The following is a 22,143-nucleotide window of genomic DNA, read 5'->3' as shown; positions in this document are numbered from 1 at the left end:
CACAGCAGTTTAACTTGATTTATTATCTTTAGCTAATAATGTTAAAATACTTCCTTAAAGCCCTCCTCCAGTGTATTTTGACATTTCTATGATATATTTCATATGTTTCCTTACAATGTTGATTACCCACGTAGTTCGCCAAATATTTTTTGACAAATGGCTTAATTGTGTGGTATAATGGCTGCCACCACACCGGGGACGCTGAGCTCATGTCCACGCCACCTGTTGAAGTGGCTGATTTTCTCTCCGTCACCAGGATTTTCTTAAAATGTGCACTATTTTCTGATGGAGCTCAAACACAAGTCCCAGTCTGCCAGTAGGTCTTCTCCTTCCCCCACCCCAGTAAATCCATTGTTTTAGTACCCACAGTCTGTAGAATAGCTTTTGAATGTGACGCTGCAGCTCTGCAGTGCCCCCCCCCCCTTCTCTCTCTGCACGTCTGTTGTTCTATCTTCGGTTTGTGTCTTTTTTTGGGATGCACTTCATGACTTCTGCTCTTGGAAGGTGCGACAGCAAATCGTTACACCGCGACATCATGGGTGAGACTGAAACGGAAAGAGTAGATACGTATTGGACACTGCTCCTCGTCCTGATTGGTTGCACATCTCTGTCTGTCATTTCGTAAAGCATCTGTGTCTGGTAGCTAATCTACTGCAGTTCCTACCCTTTCAGTCTCACCAATGCTGTCGCGGTGTGACGATTTGCTGTTGTGTTGTGTGCAAATTGCTGTTATGGTTTGCACTTCAGGGCCACCGTACCTATGTCCTAAACGAGCGTTGGCCAGTACCAGTTCAGCGACAGGCGTACTGAACCTTCAGTTACATAAGTCGCGTGACGTTTAACACGTGGAAAACGTCGTGAAACGGTGGTAGTTTTGTTATATTTAGGCAACAAAACCACTTGGTTATGTTTAGGAGAAGATGGTGGTTTGGGCTAAAATAAGTCAAGTGACGTAAGTCATATAGAAAACCTTATTTAATTAAAACATGCTGTTGCTGTGGAGAGGACGGGCTGACATAGTTTCTAATATGCACTTTGTGTGTGACGTCTCAGGTTCTGCTCAGGAGCTGACACGGAAAACTATTGTTCCATATTTATTAACAAACAGGTGAAAACTTACTGGAGAATGATCAGGCAGTCCAGCAGTAACACAAAATCCAGGAAACAGCCACCGATGAACCGAACAACAGACAGACCACCACATGTAGTGGGGGGGGGGGGGGGGGTAATCAGGCACAGGTGAAGACAATCAGGGGAATGAGGCAGGTACACAGGAAGTAAAACAAGACAGCTACAAAGTATTTCTGGTGCGTCTCTCTCTGGACTTGCCAACGTTTGTACGTGCTGTTTTGGGACACTTGATAATCGACCTATTTAGTGGTTTAGGTTTGAGGACGTGTTGTGTATCTTTCAGAAACATCCTCCACTTTGGTCTCTTTTTGAAGCGACAGCTCTGCTACGGTCCAGCCGATCAGCTGAAACGTTCTCCTTGGACTCATCAGTCTGAACCGTTACATAACCACACAGCAAGGTGTTAATCTGCACTTTAACCTTCTTCCTCTTTCACTTTGACCTTCACCTGCTTTTAATGATAATAATAATAATAATCATGGTCAAAGATCCCTTTTCTGTCCAGATACTCTCATGTTTAGAATAAAATCCCAGTTTCCACATCAGAAATACTCTCTTCTTTGTACACATTTATACAGGTATTTCCTTCATCTGGATAAAAACTGCAGTCACTGAACCATGTTTATAACGCTTTGCACTGATTGGCTCCATTATGCTGTTTCCAACTGCAGAGACTTTGAAGTGTCGTCTTAAAATGTATTTTTATTCTCTGGTGTTCGAGTCACTTTAAGGACACTCGTGCTAATCTGCCCTGTTGGCTTCATGTCTGCTTTTTTGTTTTTAATTACATATCTTTAAATGTGCTTCATAAATAAATTGAATGTTTTAATAACCAATCTCTGATCTCAGCCTTTCAAATTCTGTTTAATCATCTCAGTATACATTTACTTTTTAAATTTAAATTTCTTGCTGTTTTCGGCCAAAAACACTTTTGTCACTCAGCCTTTCTGCATTATGAATGTTTTTGGGTAATGACTATTAGTCATTTTTCTTTATGCTGGATTAATCTGGGCTTTTTTCTGTCCTCAAAGAGCAGCAGCAGGAACTTCCTGCTGGTCATCTGTTTTTCCTGATAATAAAAATAAATAACTAAATGCAAATATATTTGGCTTTTAAATGTCATGACTTTAATCTTAGTTTCCTCTTGTTCTGGTCTGAGGATCTGTGCAGCTGTAACATTAACCTGTGAATGTTCACCCTCAGGGATCAATAAGTCTGCTTTTATTATCTGATCTTTTATCAGTGTGACGATCGGGAAGAAACAACTGATTAAAAACGAAATAAATAAATTTGGCGTCTCCTCTGTTTATTGAGCTTCATTAACTGTTTTACTGTTGGCTCTCAGCTGTTAATGTGCAGCTCTTCCTCCCGATGAAGACTTTCATTTCCTCCTCCTCCTCCTCCAGCAGACAGGACAGAGCGTTTGTCTCAAACAGATTTTATTCAAACCAACAATTAAAAATAGTTTCATCAAGTTTACATTCAGAAAGAATCAGCTCAGAAAAATCTAAACAATCCATCCAAACTAATCGCTGATGGTCAGATCCGTTCACTTTCTGTACAGTGTGTGATGAAGACGGAGGAGGATGAAGATGACGAGGATCTCAGCAGGAAGTGAAGGTCTTCCAGAAGAAGTTCTTGCAGCCGGCTTTTCTCTCTCGGGGGGCGAACAGCGGCCCGCTGCCGGCGGCGGCGGCTCGTTCCAGATCAACATGGATGTCTTCAGGTTCTCCTTCAGCCAGAGGGAAGTTCTCCTCCCCCAGAGCCTCGTTCTCCACCTGCAGGAGGTCCGACAGGAGCAGCTCCGCCAGCGAGGACCGAGACATGTCCTGAGAGAAACGACAACATATTAAAACAATGAAAGATACAATAAATACAAAGACGAATACAAGCGAGTTTAACGTTGAACACTTTATTTTCTTTAATCTTGGGGTCTCATTTCCTTCCAAAACGAGCGTTACGAGCTTTTCTGGTCAGTTTTTTAATGCAAACCTGAAAATGACGTCGTGATGAAGCATCTCAGTTATAATTCACGCGGCCACTAGAGGCGCTTTCAGGGAAACACAAGCGACTGCTGAAGCTGATTCACGCCTCAATAATAAAACAGAGGTACGAAGCTTTAAAGTCAAACTCTTTAAGCTGCCGACACCGACAGGACGCTGAACTCCAAGGCAGTGAGCTCCAGCACTCACCTGAATTTAATTGCCACTGATGAAAACAAGAGAAACTGTGACGTTATAGTTGCCAAAGATTTCTGCAAAACTCTCACATCCAGCCTCACGTCAGACAGAAGCAGTAAAATGTGGAAAAACTGCACTACAAGAAAACTTTACTTAAGTAGACGTAGAAAAGTATCAGCATCAAAATAAAAGTAGTCATTGTGATGCAGAATGGCCCGTTTCAAGATAATCTATATTCAATTATTGGATTATATTCTGGATCTGAAGATACAAAGTAACTAAAGGATTCAAATAGATAGTAGTAAAGTACAATAGTAGAGTAACCAAGAACAGTATTTGACTGGACTCAGTGACAGCACAAGTTCAGTCTTTGAGATAAATTATAGACAAAACAGTTAATTTATCACTGGACAAAATAATCAACAGATTAATCGATAGTTTAAATAATAAAACAGTTGCTCTTTTTTTATTTCCGTAGTTTTAATAAATTGTGGCAGATAATGACAATGGAGGAGAAACTGTTTGGTCATCACACCACTGACGGCTGTTTCAGCAAATTCATGTTCGTTTTATTAACAAAAAAAGCTTTTAAATTAAATCACTTCTATTGACTCTTACTTTAAGATAGACACATAATGTGTGAGAGCGTTTTATTACTGTGTACATTTGAATCCAAATCATTTGTAAATCTGTTTTTGATGCCAAATTAATAAAGTCAATGGACTTAATTATTGGCAGTTTGTTCTAAATAACTGTGGTTTTTGACCAGTCCAGCAGACGTCAGGAAATAAATGACATTATAAAACATCACAGATGGTTTTTACTGTCTCTCACCTGATCAGTTAATCTACTGATTAGTCTTCATTTTATTCAGTGTCTAAAGTTTACAAAATAAAACCAAATGTTCACCATCTGAAATTTTGTTTTAAATAAAGTTTAGTTTGTGACTCAGCTGTCTCACTCTGTCTGTCTTTACATTAACTTTAAATCTTTAAATCAGATCAGAGAGAAGTTTAAACAGTTAAATCACATCTTGTTTCTCACTCTGTTGTTTTTCTCACCGATGACTTTTGTTTTTTTACAGGATTAAATACCAGCTTCCACTTTTCTGTTCTGTAATGAATGAATCAAACATTTAAAATGAAAATAAATTGTATGGCATCAAAACATTTAATCTGACATAAAACCTTAAAGTGTGCAGGTTTTCAAAAACAAACTGAAACTGTGGCCTATTTACAGATGCAGAATGTTCATTGTCCGTTGGATGCAGTCAGTGCAACGTCAGTAAAGTGCAACCAACTAAATAAATATAAAAACGCCTCTAAAAGTAGCTATTAAAAAGAGATAAAGAAAGTAAAAACACATTACACATGCAGGACACTTCCCTGCACGATTCATTCCTTTATAAAGGAATATAGTGCTTTGCTTTAGATAAAAAAAATAGTTTTTAAATATGTTTCTCCTTTAACGGCACAGGGTTTAAGTTAATTAATTAAATAGAAATCTTACTCCTGATTTTAATATCGCATCTGGCTTTTATATTTTCTGCTCTCGGACTGTGACTCTGTTTCTCCAGCAGCAGGACGCTTCTGAAAAGCAGGTTCCTTAACTAAGTGAGATTTTTGTGGTTTAATAAAAGTCATATTGCTTTTATAAAACAAAAACACACGTTTCTACAGTTTTTCTTTTGTATGTTTAAAAAACCGGATTAGGCTGAAGCGAGAAGTAAAGAGGACGCAGAGGTCGTGAGGACCTTCTTCCTTTCTGTCTTTCTGTCTTTCTGTCTTTCAGAAGAGTTTCTCTAAAGGAATGTCTCTGTCTGTCTGTGTGGTGTCCGGACCTGTTTGGAGCCCAGCAGCGGGGTCCGGTGCAGCAGCAGGCGGAGTTTGGAGTCCCTCTGAGCGGCGGAGGAGCAGCTGATGGAGGCTGTGAGTGAGAGGAGGAGCAGGAGGAGGCAGCGGAGGCGCGAGGAGGAGACCATCTTCATCACCTGTCTGTCTGTCTGTCTGCGGGTCGGCGGATCTTCTGGGTCGGTCCCGACAGAGCGGCTCTTATACAGCCCCGCTGACGTCACTAATCACCGCACGTAGATGGGGGGGGGGTGATTGATGATGTTTCCACCGGCTCCCGCTTTAGTGAAATGACCCGTTTTCAGATTTCTTTTTCTTTGCCTCCTGCTGCTCAGATGAGTTTCTCAAACGGATCCAGTTTCACCAAATCAGTCAAACTTTAACATCCTCCTTCTTGTGTGAGGGGCAGATGTGTCTTACTTAAAGAAAGTGGTCTGGATGATAAATAAATAAGAAAATAAAAGGCACATTTCTACAGATAAAGTTAGAATATTTTGAGAAAAAAGTAAGAATTTTTCAAGAAGAATCAAAATATTTCAAGTAAAGAATGAAATGTTTTGAGAAAACTTTCGGATTTTTTAAAAAAATGTCTAAATATTTCAAGAAAATACTCAAATTATAGTAGAATTTGCTTCTAGTCAGTCAAGTTTGGTTCCTGACAGTAGATAGGTTCTAGTCAGTAAAGTTGTAGTCCGCAGGTTTTGCTTGAGTGAATGTAGTTCATGTCAGTCGAGTTTGATGGTCGTCATCTGAGTTCTAGTCAGTCAGGTCTGGTTCTAAACTGTAGAGCTTGTTTTAGTTGTTTAATTGTTCTCTAGCATTTGGTTCTAGTCAGCAGAGTTTTGGTCTCGACAGCCGGGATCAATACGATCGGTCACTATTCTGTTTATTTAAAGAAAAAATAAATTCTGTTTTCTTTTAATTCAACCAACAGATGACTTGAAGAGTGATGACTTGTATGTTTGAGGACTGGATGTTACATCTTTTTATCTGAACTCACATAAACACCCTGTTGAGGTCCTAATGTTCAGTAATATGTTGAATCTGTGGGAGACTCAGTAATGAAGCTTCTGTCACAGCAGAGAAACCGTTTGTACAAACACTTTCCTGCTGTTACGCTGCAAACACTAATCACACCTTCGCTCTGCGAGCATGAAAACACAAACATCTCTTTACTGTTTGTTTCTAATGTTCCTCTTTCACACATGGATGCGTCGCAGTTTACAACATTTACAGAAACGTTCCTGCTGCAGGAAGTCGTGTTGCTCCGTCCATCACGACCAACAGCAGCAGACACGTGCAGAGGGGCCTTTGATGCCCGTTCTCATCTCAGGGCGTCCAACGCCGACGCTTTCAGAAAAGTAACAAAGCGTAGTTGTTTGATGCTCTGAGGCGTCTCGTACAGACGGAAAGTGCTAGCTAGCTACGTTCATGTTAATGGTGTTGACAGGCCCCTGAAGCCCCCTACCCTCACCATAACCAGGGTTAGGAGGGTTACTTTAAAAATGTAATCCGGTACAATTACTAATTACTTGTTAGAAAATGTCAATTATCAGTAACGTAACCCAAGTACCAGAAAATAAAAGTAATGTAACCTGATTACTTTCAGTTACTTTTGGATTACTTTAATACCAAAAACGCAAATAAAGACAAGAGTAGCAAAGATGGCCGGTCTGCTCAGTGGATTTGTAGAGAAACATACAATTACAAAATGTTCCATTCCTGTGAAATCAAAATGTTTAGGCCTAAATGTTTTTATATGGTGATTGCACTGGGCCTACAAGTCATATGGCAGAATCTGGTCCGTCATTGACTTAAAATGTTGTTTTGTAGGTGTTCTTGAAGACATTTTAGAGTGTGTCATTTCCTGGTAAACGATTTTAAAATGTTGATGAATCATCCTGCACTGGGGGCCTGGATTAATTTACTGTCCAGTGAAAAGCTTTCTTAATTTTTATGATGCTGCTGAAAAATAGTGTTTCTGGGACCGAAAGCACGACTTCATTCACTGATTTTACTGAAACTGGATCATATTTGATGGAAAATCCTATCTGGTTTTCTCTCCGATGTTCCTGCTGCTCTGCCTCAACTTAACAACATAGCTTTGCTTGTTGCTGTATACTTCTGCGTAGGGAAGGCCAACTTGCTCTGCATGAAGAGAAGGCTGAAACATGTAGAGCGAGGGGGAGCTGAGATGGCTCGGTGTGGTGTTTGTCACGCAAAGTTGAGCATTTTTCAACTCTCGGCGGCCGAAAAAAACCACTCAAAGCCCAGAGCCCAGCGTGGAAAAGACGCTCAGCACTTCGTCATGCAGCTGCCGTTTTTACCATGTTGTAAAAACGCTCCCATTGCAATGAATTGAAAAACGATACTGGCCTCAGTAAGAAACTCCTGCGTTCTGGAAACATTTTCTGCACCAATTTATGATGGAAATGTCTTTATTTTTATGAATGGAAACAAAATTCATGTGGCCGGTGACAAATCAGGATGTCAAAACTATTTTTGGGATATAATGCAGTAATCAGCAGCTTGTTTTAGCCTAAGTTACTTTTTTTGGTCAATGCAGATCTGTTTCTTCTATATTTACATTGCATTTCATGTTTTCCTGTTGTGCAAGTAAACCTTTCCGATAGAATTTTTATTTTTTATTTAACATTTCTTGTTGCTAATTTTCACAAAACTTTTAGCAAATGCTTTCAAAAAGCGGTGGGGACGTGTCCTCAGCGTCCCCGGTGTGAATGACACCTATGAGCTAAGCGGTCTCTTGTTTCTTAAGGAATCAATATTGTTCAGTAGGTTCTTGTTGTTTTCTTTTTCATATACTTCAGATTCATAAAAACCACCAGTAAGGACTGTGTGTTAATATATTTACATGTAATAATTGTTTTTTAACGTAAAATAAAGTATAAACAGAAATTCAATTCAAATTTTCTGGAAGCAGCAGCTGTTGGAAGATGACGGGAGGCATTTATTTTTAAAAAATCTTCTTTTAATTACTTAATGTAATAAACATGCGTACCGTTTTCTAGACTAGAGGAACTCAAACACCGATCAGCCATAACATTATGACCACTGACAGGTGAAGTGAATAACATGGCACCTGTCAGTAGGTGGGATCTATCAGGCAGCAGGTGGACATTGTGTCCTCGGAGTTGATGGGTAATCTTAAAGGTTTTAGTGACATCTAGTGGTGAGGGTTGAGAATTGCAACCAACGGCTCACTGTGCATTCATGTGCTCGTCGGACGAAATGAGTACTTTATAATAAATGTATTTATTCTAATGGCAATTGTAAATTCAGCAGTAAAAAACCTAACTTTGTATTTTTTCACTACAAGTTTTTTGTCATTAAATCATTAAATTTTTTTAACCCATCAACAAAAAGGTTGAAAACTGTCAACATCTGGTCCTCTTTTAATATCTTTATATAATATAGACTACCCCAGGCTGAATTTTCATTATTTGTGACTTCTTTATGTCCATGTACACTAAAATAATTCGTGATTGACACTCAAAACGTAAATCCCATCATAAGAAATCACACCCACCGCCACACCTGGTGACCACGGCAACATCACCATCAGCCTCCTGTCTCCAGACGCAGTGAGCCGTCAGCACCGACCGCGGAGGAGGCGGGGCTTCAGCTGTCAGCTAGCTAACAGCAGGCGACGGGACACATTTCACACCTGTCCAAGGCTGTTACCAGGGAAATGGCTCCGTGTCTGGTCAGATTACAGCGGCTGTCCGTTTTCTGGTCCAGCCTGTTGATCTGAGTTAACGAACAGAGCAGAGAGGAGAGACTGAACTTCAACTAAACATTTAAACATTAAACAACGTCTCATGCTGTCAGTCACTTTATTTCTGCTCTATTATTATTTTTATCTATTTGTATTTTATTTCATTTTATCACATTTTTAAAAAGCTGATTTTGTTATATTTGACTTCATTTTGCTTTTGATTGTATTTTTAAGTTGCATTTCTTCACCTTACAGTTTGTTAAACGCTTTTGACTGCTTCTGTGTGAAAGGTGCTGCACAAATAATAATGAAAATGGAATAAAAACAAATAGAAGTTTATGCATTTTGACTTCTTTAATTTAATAAATTCAATAGTACGTAAACCGGTAGCATTTGTTGCTGCCCTAACTAGCATCTATCGTCACTCGTGGATCTCTTACTTTACTGATGCTTGTATGTTGTTCGTCAAATGTGAGGGTGCTTTCACACCTGCGTCGATTGGAGACGCTGTTCTGAAACGCTGTTCCTTTGGCCCGGTTCGTTTGGAAATATGTGAACACAACAATCGCACTCTGATCCGGATCAAAACAACCGGGCCGAGATCGCCCAGAAGAGGTGGTCTCTGGTCCCTGGAGCGGTTCGTTTGCAGTGAGAACACAGCCGACCCATGAACTGGAACAAATGAATGTGTTGCCTGGCAACCAATGCCAAAAGATCGCTCGTCAACGTGGAGCTTCAGCAGCGTATTCTGCTAATTTGTTGGGGTATGTTGTTGTGGTTAATGTGTTATATAATGTACTGCTGTCAGAGTTTTTTTGCGCGGCACAACCCCTCTCTTTCATTTTATCGCTAACCATTTTGTAGACTTGTTCTTGTGGCGTCCCACATCTGGGAGATGGGGGTGGTGATGGCGCATAGATAAGATCCTTGCCTTTGGTGTGGGAGACCTGGGTTCCACCATTGTGTCCCTGAGCAAGACACTTAACCCCTCGTTGCTCCAGAGGCGTGCGACCTCTGACACGTATAGTAATTGTAAGTCGCATTGGATAAAAGCGTCAGCTAAATGAATAAATGTCATGAGATGTGTTGTTCTGACCAAATATCTATGAGGCGTTTCAGCTCCTCGCAGCACCAAGTCAACCCGCTATTCATTTTAATGTTGCTGTTGTGATGGAGATGTCCCACAATGCAAAGCGTAACCTGCACGCATGAGTTAGTGACGTATTCAAATTGATTCGAAACAAACTATCTGTTCCAGAACAAAACAAAACGGTCAGCTGCTCTTCTGAAAACGCCCAGCGGGGAGCGCTAGCGGGCATCTCGGGGGGTAGCCTACCACCGTTTGGTCCGAGAGCTGAGGTTGGACGAAGCCCGGCCCCAACATAGTAACCGTGTCTCGCTGTGTGCCTGTATCTGTCATGTAGTCTATGTTGTTGTTTATCTTATTATCCATCAGCTGGTGTTTTGGTATTTTCCGGATCTCAGTCCTGTTCCAGTCTCATGTATTAGTTTCTGTACCGTCATGCTTGAGTTCTGTCTGTTTGCTAGATGTCAATTTATGTTCCTTGCTAGTTTCAATACTTAATCTGATTTTGATAATTCAGCTTTAGTCTCTGTGTAGCCTTTATGATTATTATTCATCCGCATCTTTAAGTTACTTAGTATCTGTCTTGTCTGGTATCTTAGTGTCTTAGTTCTTAGTCCTGTACTATAGTTTACTCCTGGTCTGTGTACTTCTGTGTTATTTTGCCCGTGTCTGCTCTGTGTTCTCTTTAATCCCTACTTCAGTCTGTTTTCATTGTTGGTTGCAGTTCTTGGTGATCTACCAGTTGCTGCTCTGGGATGTTACCAGTTTCCTGTTCCCGTGAGTTCTGTTCTGTTTGTCGTGCTTGGGATTAATAAACCCTGGATCTCAATCTCAGCTCACAGTGTCATGCGTTTGGGCTCACTCCTGCTTTGACAAACCGTTGCTACGGTGTGGTATTTGTCCCGCCCCTTGCCCCCTCCTCTACTGTAATTGGACACTAAAAAGTGACGAGCGCAGCGTTTTTCCCCGCGTTTAAAAACACGGCGCTCCCATTGCGATGAATTGAAAAAAGACGCTGGCGTCAGAAAACAGCGCTCTGGTGGACACGGGCCCTGAGTTGCTTTGTCTATGTACATGTGGTAAATGCAGTGAAAATACACAGAGGTTTGGGTTTGAAATGTGAAATGCATTTTACAGTTTAGTCACGCTGACTGCTGCTGACTGTGTGCAGAGTTTGGAAAACTGTAATTAACTGTAAAATTAATTTGTAAAGCAACAACTAACTAAAGCTGTCAGGCAAATGTAGTGATGTAGTATTTCCCCTGAATGCACCGCAGTAAATAATGTACTTCTAAGTTTGATCAGAGGTCTTCAGGTTCGGGGGTCGGAGGACGACCTGCTGAGACGCAAACTGCTGCTGCGATCACGTCTCCATGACGACACACAGCAGTGTCCTCGTTACTTCTCCTCCATTAACTGAAACACGACTGAGAATCTGCATCAGCTGATTAACATCACACACTAAAGAACCAATCGGGGATCTCGATCCTCTAATGCTGACTCTCTTTATTTCATTTCCTTGTCTCCTCTCCTCTACTGTCCTCACTCCTTCTCTCGTCTTCCCTCGTTTCATGTCCTTGTTTGCTCTCTTCTTTTTCGTTGTTTCCTTTCTTCGCTCATTTGCTCCTCTGCTTGTTTCCTTGTTTCATGTCCTTGGTTGCTCTCTCCTCTTTCCTTGTCTCCCCTCTTTCCTTGTTACCATGTTTCACATCCTTGTTTGCTCTTTCCTGTTCCCTTGTTTCCCCTCCTTGTTTCCTCATTTCATTCCTCATTTGTTTTCCCTCTTCTCTGTTTCCTTGTTTCATGTCCTTGTTTGCTCTTTCCTTGTCTCCCTTCCTCTTCCCTTGTTTCCTCCTCCTTGTTTCCTCTCCCCTCATCTTGTTTCCTCCTCCTTGTCTCCTCTACTTTTTACCTTGTTTTATATAATTGTTTTCCCTCTTCTCTTCCCTTGTTTCCTGTCCTTGTTTCCTCCTCTTTCTCCTTGTCTTGTCTCCTTGTTTCCTTGTTTCCCCTTCCTGTTTCCTCTCTCCTAGTCTCGTCCCCTTGTTTCCCCTCCCTGTTTCCTCTCCCCTCTCTCCTCGTCTCGTCTCCTTGTCTCCTTGTCTCCTTGTTTCCCCTTCCTGTTTCCTCTCTCCTCGTCTCCTTGTCTCCTCGTTTCCCCTCCCTGTTTCCTCTCCCCTCTCTCTTCGTCTTGTCCCCCTGTTTCCTTGTTTCCCCTCCCTGTTTCCTCTCCCCTCTCTCTTCGTCTCGTCTCCTTCTCCAGACCACTTTTTGAGTCTTTAACTTCCTGTCAGGAGGACACTTTCTCTCTGTCTGTCTGTCTAAGCAGCTCTCCCAGAATCCCGCTGGGCGCCGGCGGGGGGTCACATGGTGTGTGCTGACCTGCTAATCGTGTGGACGAGGCGAATCAGCGTGTGTATGCGTTTGACGGACACACGCCCGCTGTGTCTCTGCTCATTGATTAGTCCGGACTGACGGACACATTCACCTCCAGCCGTGCGTTTGATTGGTCGACGCACAGCGAGGCGTTTTATTGGTCGGCTCCTTGGCGTGATGCAGAGCCCCCCCGACTTGACCTTTGAACACATTAAAGGAGCGTTTCACACATACTTACATGTTTATTATCTCAGCCGGACGGGGACAGAATGACGAACATCACGACTTCTGTGAAACACTTCCTCTCTTCTGTGAGTCCTGCAGCTGAATCCATCTAACGTCTTCAACTCTTCAAACCTTCTGAAGCTGCCCAGTAAAACCAGTACAGGCCTACAGAGTCATTTAGTATTTCAGAGATAAAACCAGCTCCCAACTGTTCAGACCCGCAGTCCCGGATCTGTGTAGGCGGTCGGGTTCAGGAGAGACGATGAAATTGGATCCAGTTTGAGTAAGGCCCCGATCAGACTGAAAGTGCTTTGCAGGTTCGAGAACGCGAGGCGCACAGCAGCGCCTTTTTTTGGTTGAATTTGGAGCAGCGCGCTGCGGTTTTTTTTCATGTTGCTAGGCAACCACCGAATGAGCTGTCCTGTCAGTCTAATCAAAGATTATAGCGCCAGAGATCTGCAGTCTTTGGTTTGCTGCTTATTAGGGTAGAGTGGGGTAAGGGGGCATCTTACCCCAAACATACTAATCTAGCATTTTACTACTTCAACCAAAAACTATAAAAATCTTTCTCTCTAAACTTATCTTAGGGCTCCCCATATACAGGTGCTGGTCATATAATTAGAATATCATCAAAAAGTTGATTTATTTCAGTAATTCCATTCAAAAAGTGAAACTTGTATAATGTATACATTCATTCCACACAGACTGATATATTTCAAGTGTTCATTCCTTTTAATTTTGATGATTATAACTGACAACTAATGAAAACCCCAAAATCAGTATCTCAGAAAATTAGAATATTGTGAAAAGGTTTAATATTGAAGAAACCTGGTGCCACACTCTAATCAGCTAATTAACTCAAAACACCTGCAAAGGCCTTTAATGGTCTCTCAGTCTAGTTCTGTAGGCTACACAATCATGGGGAAGACTGATTCAAGCTGATAGAAGAGCAACTTTGACTGAAATAACCACTCGTTACAACCGAGGTATGCAGCAAAGCATTTGTGAAGCCACAACACGCACGACCTTGAGGCGGATGGGCTACAACAGCAGAAGACCCCACCGGGTACCACTCATCTCCACTACAAATAGGAAAAAGAGGCTACAATTTGCAAGAGCTCATCAAAATTGGACAGTTGAAGACTGGAAAAATGTTGCCTGTTCTGATGAGTCTCTTTCTGTTGAGACATTCAGATGGTAGAGTCAGAATTTGGCGTAAACAGAATGAGAACATGGATCCATCATGCCTTGTTACCACTGTGCAGGCTGCTGGTGGTGGTGTAATGGTGTGGGGGATGTTTTCTTGGCACACTTTAGGCCCCTTAGTGCCAATTGGGCATGGTTTAAATGCCACGGTCTACCTGAGCTTTGTTTCTGACCATGTCCATCCCTTTATGGCCACCATGTACCCATCCTCTGATGGCTACTTCCAGCAGGATAATGCACCATGTCACAAAGCTCCAATCATTTCAAATTGGTTTCTTGAACATGACAATGAGTTCACTGTACTAAAATGGCCCCCACAGTCACCAGATCTCAACCCAATAGAGCATCTTTGGGATGTGGTGGAACGGGAGCTTCGTGCCCTGGATGTGCATCCCACAAATCTCCATCAACTGCAAGATGCTATCCATCAATATGGGCCAACATTTCTAAAGAATGCTTTCAGCACCTTGTTGAATCAATGCCACGTAGAATTAAGGCAGTTCTGAAGGCGAAATGGGGTCAAACACAGTATTAGTATGGTGTTCCTAATAATCCTTTAGGTGAGTGTGTATGTATGTATATATATATATATATATAAATTGCAAAAATTACAGCTTATTTTAACTTTAGCGTCTGTGTGACACGCTTTCGGAAGCTCTGTGGCGTCCTGTACAGACCGGAAGTGCTAGTTAGCTAGCAGTGATAAAGGTTTTGACAGCCCACCGAAGCCCCTACCCTTACCATCACCATCAGAAAACCTAAGTCACTGACTTTATGCATGTCGACCGGCTAACCCTACAGCTGCTAGCAGGTAGGAGGACGTTCGTAAAATCCTTATGCTTTGTCACGCTGTCTAAAAGCGTCAGTTATGACGCATTGAGATGAGAATGTGTTGGTCTTTTCTTTTAAATATCATATACCTACCTTTACCGTCACAAACTGACGCAACAGCCCCCCCACTGCGTTGAACTATGACGCTACAGGGATCCACAGTGCGTTACAGACTGACGCCGAGGGAGAACGGGTTGTCATGTCAACTTGCGTCTCTGTTCTGGTAACAGAATGGGACTATTTTGCATCGAACTCTGACCATCTCCAATGAAACTACACTTTCACCTGTGCTTCATCTTTTTAAGCCAAACCAAGCTGTCGACTTTATTTATGTATCTCAGAATCACAGTTATGAATGTTGCCGTAGAGCTGAGTGTTTATCAGGAGTTTGTCATTTCCTGTCAGACAAACAAACACAGACAGCCGATATCACATCAACTTTTTTTAATCTTTAACTCCGACTGTGTCAAACTGTTGTTTCCAATCAGCTGCAGAGGAATACAAACAGACATCCATCTTTCCTGAAACGACAACACAGATCAGACGCCGTGATACCAGTCTGACAACAAGTCACGGAGCGTTCAGGGGCTAAAAGGAGTGCGGGACAATGTAACTACACGTGGAATCGACGTGGACAGTAAGCTCTGTGATTGGTCGGCTGGGTAGCCTCGCAATGCCCCCGAGCCGACCGGAAGTGCCCCGTGCTTTGTATAAGGTGACCAGAATTCTGAAATGAAAACCGGGGACATTTTTGGTTTGGTGGTCAGTATGTCATTAAAAATATAATATTATTATATATGAAATAAAACGGGGGACAATTTCGGTTTCATAATCTGTCAAACATAACTCTTCTGAATGTCATTTTGAGGAAGAAACTAGCTTTCAGTCAATAAGAAGAGCCTGCAGTCACTTTCTGGCAAGTGGAATACTGCATTTTTTGTGTTGTTTTGGCCATTTAAAAGTATTTTAACAGGTAAAACAGCCTGGATTTGTTGGTACACAGCAAGTTAAATAATGTAGAGTAATAAGGATAATTGCAAAAGAGATCATGTCTTTATTTTATATGTAACTCAGCAGTAAGTCATGTTAATAATAGGCTACAGTCTGTTTTCTAAATGTAAATAAGGATATTAGACATACGCCTACCAAACACATAATCCGTTGGAAACAACAGGCTTCTGTCATTGGCTATAATCACGTAAAGGTCAGACCTGGTTACGCTATAAACTGCAAACACTTGTTTGGCCCCAATAGTGATTATTCTGTTAAACAAACCTTTAGTATCACAAAGTCAAACCTTTGCGGTTAGTACGGACAAAGTGATGTTTATTTGCACGTTATGTCTGTTTGATCCAGATAAAAGCAGCTGTAGAAATAAAGAAACTGGGCGATAATGTTACACGCTGCGCAAATTTCACTTCTTTTACTTCTACTAAACCAGACGCCTACTGCTACTAAAGTTGTTCAAAGTGAATCTTGTACAATATAAAGCTGCTGTGTTATAGTCTCTCTGCATTAACCCTGTCAACCAACCTGTGAGTGGTAGCGGCAACCAATCCCGTGGCTTGGATTGTTGCAGTGGGCGGGGCAGCAGTTTCGTTTACATTAGTGAGAGGGTTTGTACGTTCAAAGACACGTCTGAGTAACTTTGCGCTAAAGATTTAAGTGTTTCATGTGTAACAGCACACACACACACACTCACACTCACACACACACACACACACACACACTCTCAGCAGTGTTTAATGGGTCGAGTCAATATTTGCTCTCTCTCTTGATCTCCATTAAAGGTTAATTAGACTTGACCCTCTCTCTCTGTTCAAATGCTGATCACTCCCAGACCTCCCAGCTCTCCTCCCAGTCACGCATGCAGGAATCTATTTCCAGCATCGCAGGGAGGCTGTCCACGTGCACGCTCACCACTGCACATCGTGTCCTTTCTGGGTATTTAGGCTGTTGTGATGACTAAAATGATTGAACTATTACTATATATATTATATACGATATATTGCATATGACTGCACAAACTTCTATATTGAAAATTTTCCTTATTATACTTTTATATTTTTACATTTTGTCTATTTTATGTTTATACATTTACACAAACCCTCTCTCCCTGAAATGTGTTTTACACAACACAAATCCAGAGTAAAAGTAAATAACTAACACATTGGATTTCTTTTTTTTTCTTTTACACATATGTCACCTGTATATTTATGTCTACTCCACATAGCAAATTTGTTGTACGTGTAAAATACTTCTAGGTAATGAACCTCTTTCTGATTTTTATAAAAAGAGTCAAAGTTCTGTGTTACGTTCTTTCATGTGTTTTGATTGATTTGTTTGTTGTGATTAAACGGGAGACTGAAGATCATGATTTATTGCTCTTTATGATCGAAGGGCTATTTTTTTTATTAGAAAAATCTCATCTCTGCTGCTGACAGGAGATACTTGTGTTTTAAGAATTAAGCGTTATTTTGGTTTTATGTAAGAAGTAGTAAGAAGTAAGAACCACTTATTTTGGTTGTGTCTATAAGCTCCACGTGAACTGGACCATCAACATTGTTCCTGTTAGCAGCTCCTCCTTCAGCTTTTATCTGAAGTGCTGACGTGACTCAGTCACATCAGGATGCTGACGTAGAAAACTTAACACATGTTGTGAAGGTGAAACTTTCAACCAGAGAGGGCAGCAAAACACACAATGTTGCTGCAACAAGTACCCAACTTGTCACATGTGGACCCTTGGTCAAGATCCCTTGGCGCTGCTTTTTAACACCCTGGGTAGCCTTAAGCATCGTTTTTGTACGTGTAATGGTGCTTTCAGACCAAAAGTGAAGCGAACGTTCGGTTCGGTGAGTTTACATACAAAGTCAATGCAAAGACGCGTTGAGCTCCGATTTCCTGTCGGGCGGCGCGAAGTGACGCGAAGAGGGCGGTGCCGGCGACGCGAAGGAATTCACATGAGTTGAATATTTTCATCTCAAGCGAGAAAGTCGTATGACGCTGAGTTGTGAAAGCCTATCAGCGTTGTGATTGTCCGTACATCCCCCAAGGCTTCAGAGTGTTGCGTGGAGAGGACCAGTCAGAGCGGGAGATTGAAAATCCGCTGCCCGACGGAGAGCTGCTGAAAGTACGGGGAGAAAGAGGCGGGAGCAGCGCTGCAGCTTTCAGACAAATAAACCCCCGTAGTCGGTCTGGATTCTGCTCTGACTGCTACGCCGTTTACCCGCAGGAGGAGCTCAGAGTTAACTGCTTTTATTAAATTAGCTTTTTAATTTAGTTTTAGGGATTACAGCTTGATTTATCTTCACTGGAGCTTCTCAGCAGCTTCCGTGCACATCCGGTTCCACTGTTGTTGTTGTTGTTAGCGTCAGAGCTCTGCTGGACTACGACTTCATATTTATATAAAAACCGGACAAAACTGGACATTACTTGGAGAAAAGAAAGTGAGGAAGTTGAACTACCTGGTGAGTTCAGAAAATATGTGTCTGTAACTTTATTCCAACTGTCGTTGTACTTGAACTAGGTTATATTGTCGTTATTTCGGCATCAGTTTGATCCGTTTATTGCAATTAAATCACAGCAAAATGTTTACTTTGGGTTCATAAAGTTGTAGTAAAAGTAAAGTTAGTTGATAGGCTATTATAATTTATGTATTATTGATATAGCTGAAAAATCTAGTCATGCAAACGCCCTCCTTTTAATGTCCTGATAACTGTTCAGTGAGGTCACAGACGGCGAGAATCAGTCTCTCATCCATCTTCTTCAACATTGCGAGACTTCACAATTTTTAAACGGCACGTTCTTAACGTCGTAGTTTGGTTGGGTGAAGGCTCCAAAACCACTGGGTTAGGTTTAGGAAAAGATTGTGGTTTTGCTTAAAATAACAGCGTTAATTAATCCTAGAAAAATTATAATCAAGGGCAACTGGACTTGGTTGGAGATTCTCAAAGACATTTCGTCCCTCATCTTGACCACGAACCCACAGAGAGTAAAGAGCTGAGTTTCCCTACCAGGCAGTCAGAACTGAAGAAGTCTCTCGGATGAGGGGCGTCAAGTCCAGTTGCCCTTGATTTTAATCTTCCTTGGATAACTATGACCTGTAAGACTGAGAACCTTCACAATACGTTACTAAACTTACACAACTTCAATAAAAACATTTACTGTTAAATGTTTGTCTAAGACAGGAAACAAACGCCGGTCTCCTGTTTGAGAGTCCTGTTTTTGGCCGACCGTCCGCTTTTCAGTTAAATGTCCGACACTGATCTTTAGCGTTCGTTAGCTTCCCCCCAATGCGTTCGTCCACAAGTCAATAATTGTTATCACTGTGACCAGCAGGGGGCGCTGCGGAGCCCTCAGCAACGGTTCTTCTCACACCATTACTCCCAAAACTTCTCCCAGTCCTCCCAGTAACAAGCTCATACAGCAAACATAATTTTTAAATGTCCTCAATTATAAAAGTTATTGACTTTTGATTTTTCTTTCAAATCACTTCTTTTTTTTTGTCCATAAAATGTTAACAATAAGAAATGCTCAGCGAAGGCTTTGATTTCAGATTTATGTTCAACAGCATCATGAAAACAAAGATCTGAACATTCTGAAAGTCTCTGTTTGGTAACATTGAATTGGAAATTAACTAAACTGATGGATCAATTATAAAACTACAATTAATGTTCAGCTGATGGTTAATTGACAGATTGTTTCAGTGTAACTTGTGTTTCAGATCTGTTTGCTGTAATCTCTAAAGACTCTCTAATAATCTCTAATCTGATCTACACCTGTATGTTTGAATATTCTGATTCAAACTCCGGACAGACAGGAGGCGGAGCCACAAACTGATTTCTCTCTTTAATTGATAATTACATTAATTATTCTGGTACACTGCAGCCAGACAGCTGCTGATTGGTCCGTGAAATTGCTCAGGTGAAGGTCAGGTAATCTGGGATTGGTCAACTGGTCTGATGAAGGCGAGGTGTCATCTGGGAACAAAACAACAAGGACATGTGAGACACAGAAGTTACATAGGCGGGGCATAAAAAGAAAACCAGGTACCTGGGCGGGGCTTGAGCAGGTAGTCAGGTACCTGGGCGGGGCTTAAACAGGTAGTCAGGTACCTGGGCGGGGCGTAAACAGGTAGTCAGGTACCTGGGCGGGGCGTAAACAGGAAGTCAGGTACCTTTAACTTTAACAGGACGTGAAGCCCTTCCAGTAGAAATTCTTGCAGCCAGCTTTGCGTTCACGGGGGGGCAGGTTGTTGGGGGGGTCGACGGACCGCTCCAGGTTCATTCTTCCTCCTGCTGCCATGGAAACGACTGCTGCCTCCCGCTGGGCGTCGGCCTCTGGCAGAGACATCTGAGCCAGCAGGTCCTCCACCGCACGTTTACTCCAGTCCTGAAAAACAACAGCAGGTTTTTAATAAACGGTTTGTCAGAACAGATGTCAGATTTAGTCTTAGTCCTGCCTGGACCAGGAAATCTGTAGCTGTTCTGGAGCTTTCGACTTTATCACATGGGCCTAGAATTAGGCAGGGAGAGAAGGGACAATATCCAGCAACTGCTGAATTGTCCCCAGCAACAAATCAGATTAAAAAGTTAAATATAACCACTGTTGTCTGTCAGTGTTTCTGTTATAAAAACAGTCCGCTGCAAATTAGCAAGAGAACAACATAAACCAAAAGGAGGAATTCTGTCAACTATGAAGGAGAATTAGGGCCACTGTTAGACCAAACTAAGTCACCTTATGAGAAAAAAGTGATAAAGAATAAAGTCAGTATAATAGAACAGGTTGTTGGAGTCAGATGTGCATGTTTAGTATTTCCTGGCAGTCTCCAGTTATTTAGACTTGAGATCAGTTTGCAGTGTGGCGTCTTTCCGTCTGACCGGTAGCTCTGTAGATTTCTGCCTGATCAGAAGTAAAGTAAATGTTACGATTTTATTCTCGTTGTAATATTCAGACTTTTTTCTGTCAGAGAACACAGATCTGTGGGAGAGATTCTGAATGTGCAGAAAGTTTTGAACATGAGCAGAAAAGCTGCTGAAACACAGGAGCTGTTAAAGTCCAGGAGTTTCTAACTGAATTAAAATGAGTTAATTTATCACAGAGGTGAAAAGGAGCCACATGCACATTTAATACTAATGCATTACATTTATATAGCACTTCATCTTAAAACATCAAAGTGCTTCAGAGTCACGGGGGGGGGGGGGGGGGGGGGGGGGGAGGACGGACGACTCATCTCAACCACCACACGATGTGTAGCGCCTACCTGGGTGATGCACGGCAGCCATTTGCAACAGGTCGCTCACCACACATCAGCTTGAGGTGGAGAGGGACGGAAACATAGAGCCAATTACACTTGTGGTGGAGGGGGGGGGGGGGCTCCAGATGGAGCGAGCGAGTTTGAGAATTTTACCAGAACTCTGGTGAACCCCCTACTCTTTGGGATAACTGCCACATGATCTTCAATGACCACAATGAGTCAGGACTTCAGTTTAACGTCTCATCTGAAGGACGGCGTCTCCCTCAGCACAGCGCCCCCATCACTGCACTCTGGCATTCAGATTTTATTATTAAGTGCGTTTGAGATGACGGCGGCTGACTTTCACTGACTTGATAGTCTAACGTGAGCTGCAGGTCACACAATAGTGTGTTACCAACTTTCTGCAGTCGGACAAAAGCAACTGCGGCCGCCTTGCTCCCGTGAGGTTTTAATGTCACGTGACATGGTGACGTTTTGCAGCGCCAGTGAAAGTCGGACACAATTTCTAACCAGCATGTATCACGTGAAGTCAGAACTGCGCCGCATTAAATCAAACACACCTATTAAAACTAGATATGAGACAACGCCCTACTGGCCCACCAACACCTCTTCCAGCAGGAAGTCTCCCATCCAGGTACAAGCCAAGCCCAAACCTGCTTAGCTTCAGTTCTTCAGCTGAAGCAGGGCACATGTTGTTACGGCTGCTGGAGGTTAATTCTCCAACAAAGACACAAAAGAGGAGGGAAGACTAAAATCATGCCTGCATGTGTGCTGACACAGCAAAGGATAATATTAAAAGAGAAGCGTTGATCTGCTATCCTGTAAATGTCACTTCAATTCTGCAAAAGTTTTAAAACAGAGGGTTCTGATTGGTCGTTTCTCTCACCTGTGACAGGAGTCCGGCGCTGCGAGCTCTTTGCAGCAGCCTGTGCTGACGCAGCTCCAGGTCAAGGTCCTGGTTCTGGTACTGGTCCTGATCTCGGTCGAGCTGAGAGGAAACACCTGGACCGCACAGAACCAATGCCATGAGAGCCAAGATGGCGGGACAACGAACAATGAACTGCATACCTGTCGAAATGTCAGGAGGAGAAGAAAATAAACACTGAGGTACCTGGGGAAGGAAAATCAAACTTCAACAAAGTAGAAAAGAATTAAAACAGATCGTAAGAAGGAAAGTCTCCTACTGTCTGCTGGTCTGGTATCTTCTGCTTGTCCTGGCTCTGGTTCTGGGCTTACCTCTGGTCCTGGTCCTCTGAGCGCAGCGC

The 22,143-nt window shown here is 42.2% G+C and overlaps 2 protein-coding genes across 2 annotated transcripts; both read right to left on the bottom strand.

Annotated features, from left to right (window-relative positions):
- Positions 1–2,553: 2,553 nt before the first annotated feature.
- Positions 2,554–5,345, bottom strand: sst1.1 (somatostatin 1, tandem duplicate 1). Its single transcript, XM_038692223.1, has 2 exons — positions 5,152–5,345; positions 2,554–2,960 (listed from the first exon to the last, which is right to left on the bottom strand). The coding sequence occupies exons 1-2, from the start codon at positions 5,296–5,298 to the stop codon at positions 2,736–2,738; spliced, it is 372 nt and encodes a 123-aa protein (XP_038548151.1). The 5' UTR covers positions 5,299–5,345; the 3' UTR covers positions 2,554–2,735.
- A 14,112-nt stretch (positions 5,346–19,457) lies between these two features.
- sst1.2 (somatostatin 1, tandem duplicate 2) lies at positions 19,458–22,143 on the bottom strand. Its single transcript, XM_038692447.1, has 4 exons — positions 22,063–22,143; positions 21,765–21,946; positions 19,799–20,013; positions 19,458–19,601 (listed from the first exon to the last, which is right to left on the bottom strand). Exons 2-3 carry the CDS (start codon positions 21,942–21,944, stop codon positions 19,807–19,809), a joined length of 387 nt encoding a protein of 128 aa, XP_038548375.1. The 5' UTR covers positions 21,945–21,946; positions 22,063–22,143; the 3' UTR covers positions 19,458–19,601; positions 19,799–19,806.

The sequence above is a fragment of the Micropterus salmoides genome, unplaced genomic scaffold (assembly GCF_014851395.1).
Source record: "Micropterus salmoides isolate LMB-PRFRI ecotype aquatic unplaced genomic scaffold, ASM1485139v1 Ms_hic_scaffold_3, whole genome shotgun sequence".
Taxonomy (NCBI): Eukaryota; Metazoa; Chordata; class Actinopteri; order Centrarchiformes; family Centrarchidae; genus Micropterus; species Micropterus salmoides.
This window is presented reverse-complemented; position numbering and strand designations above follow the sequence as displayed.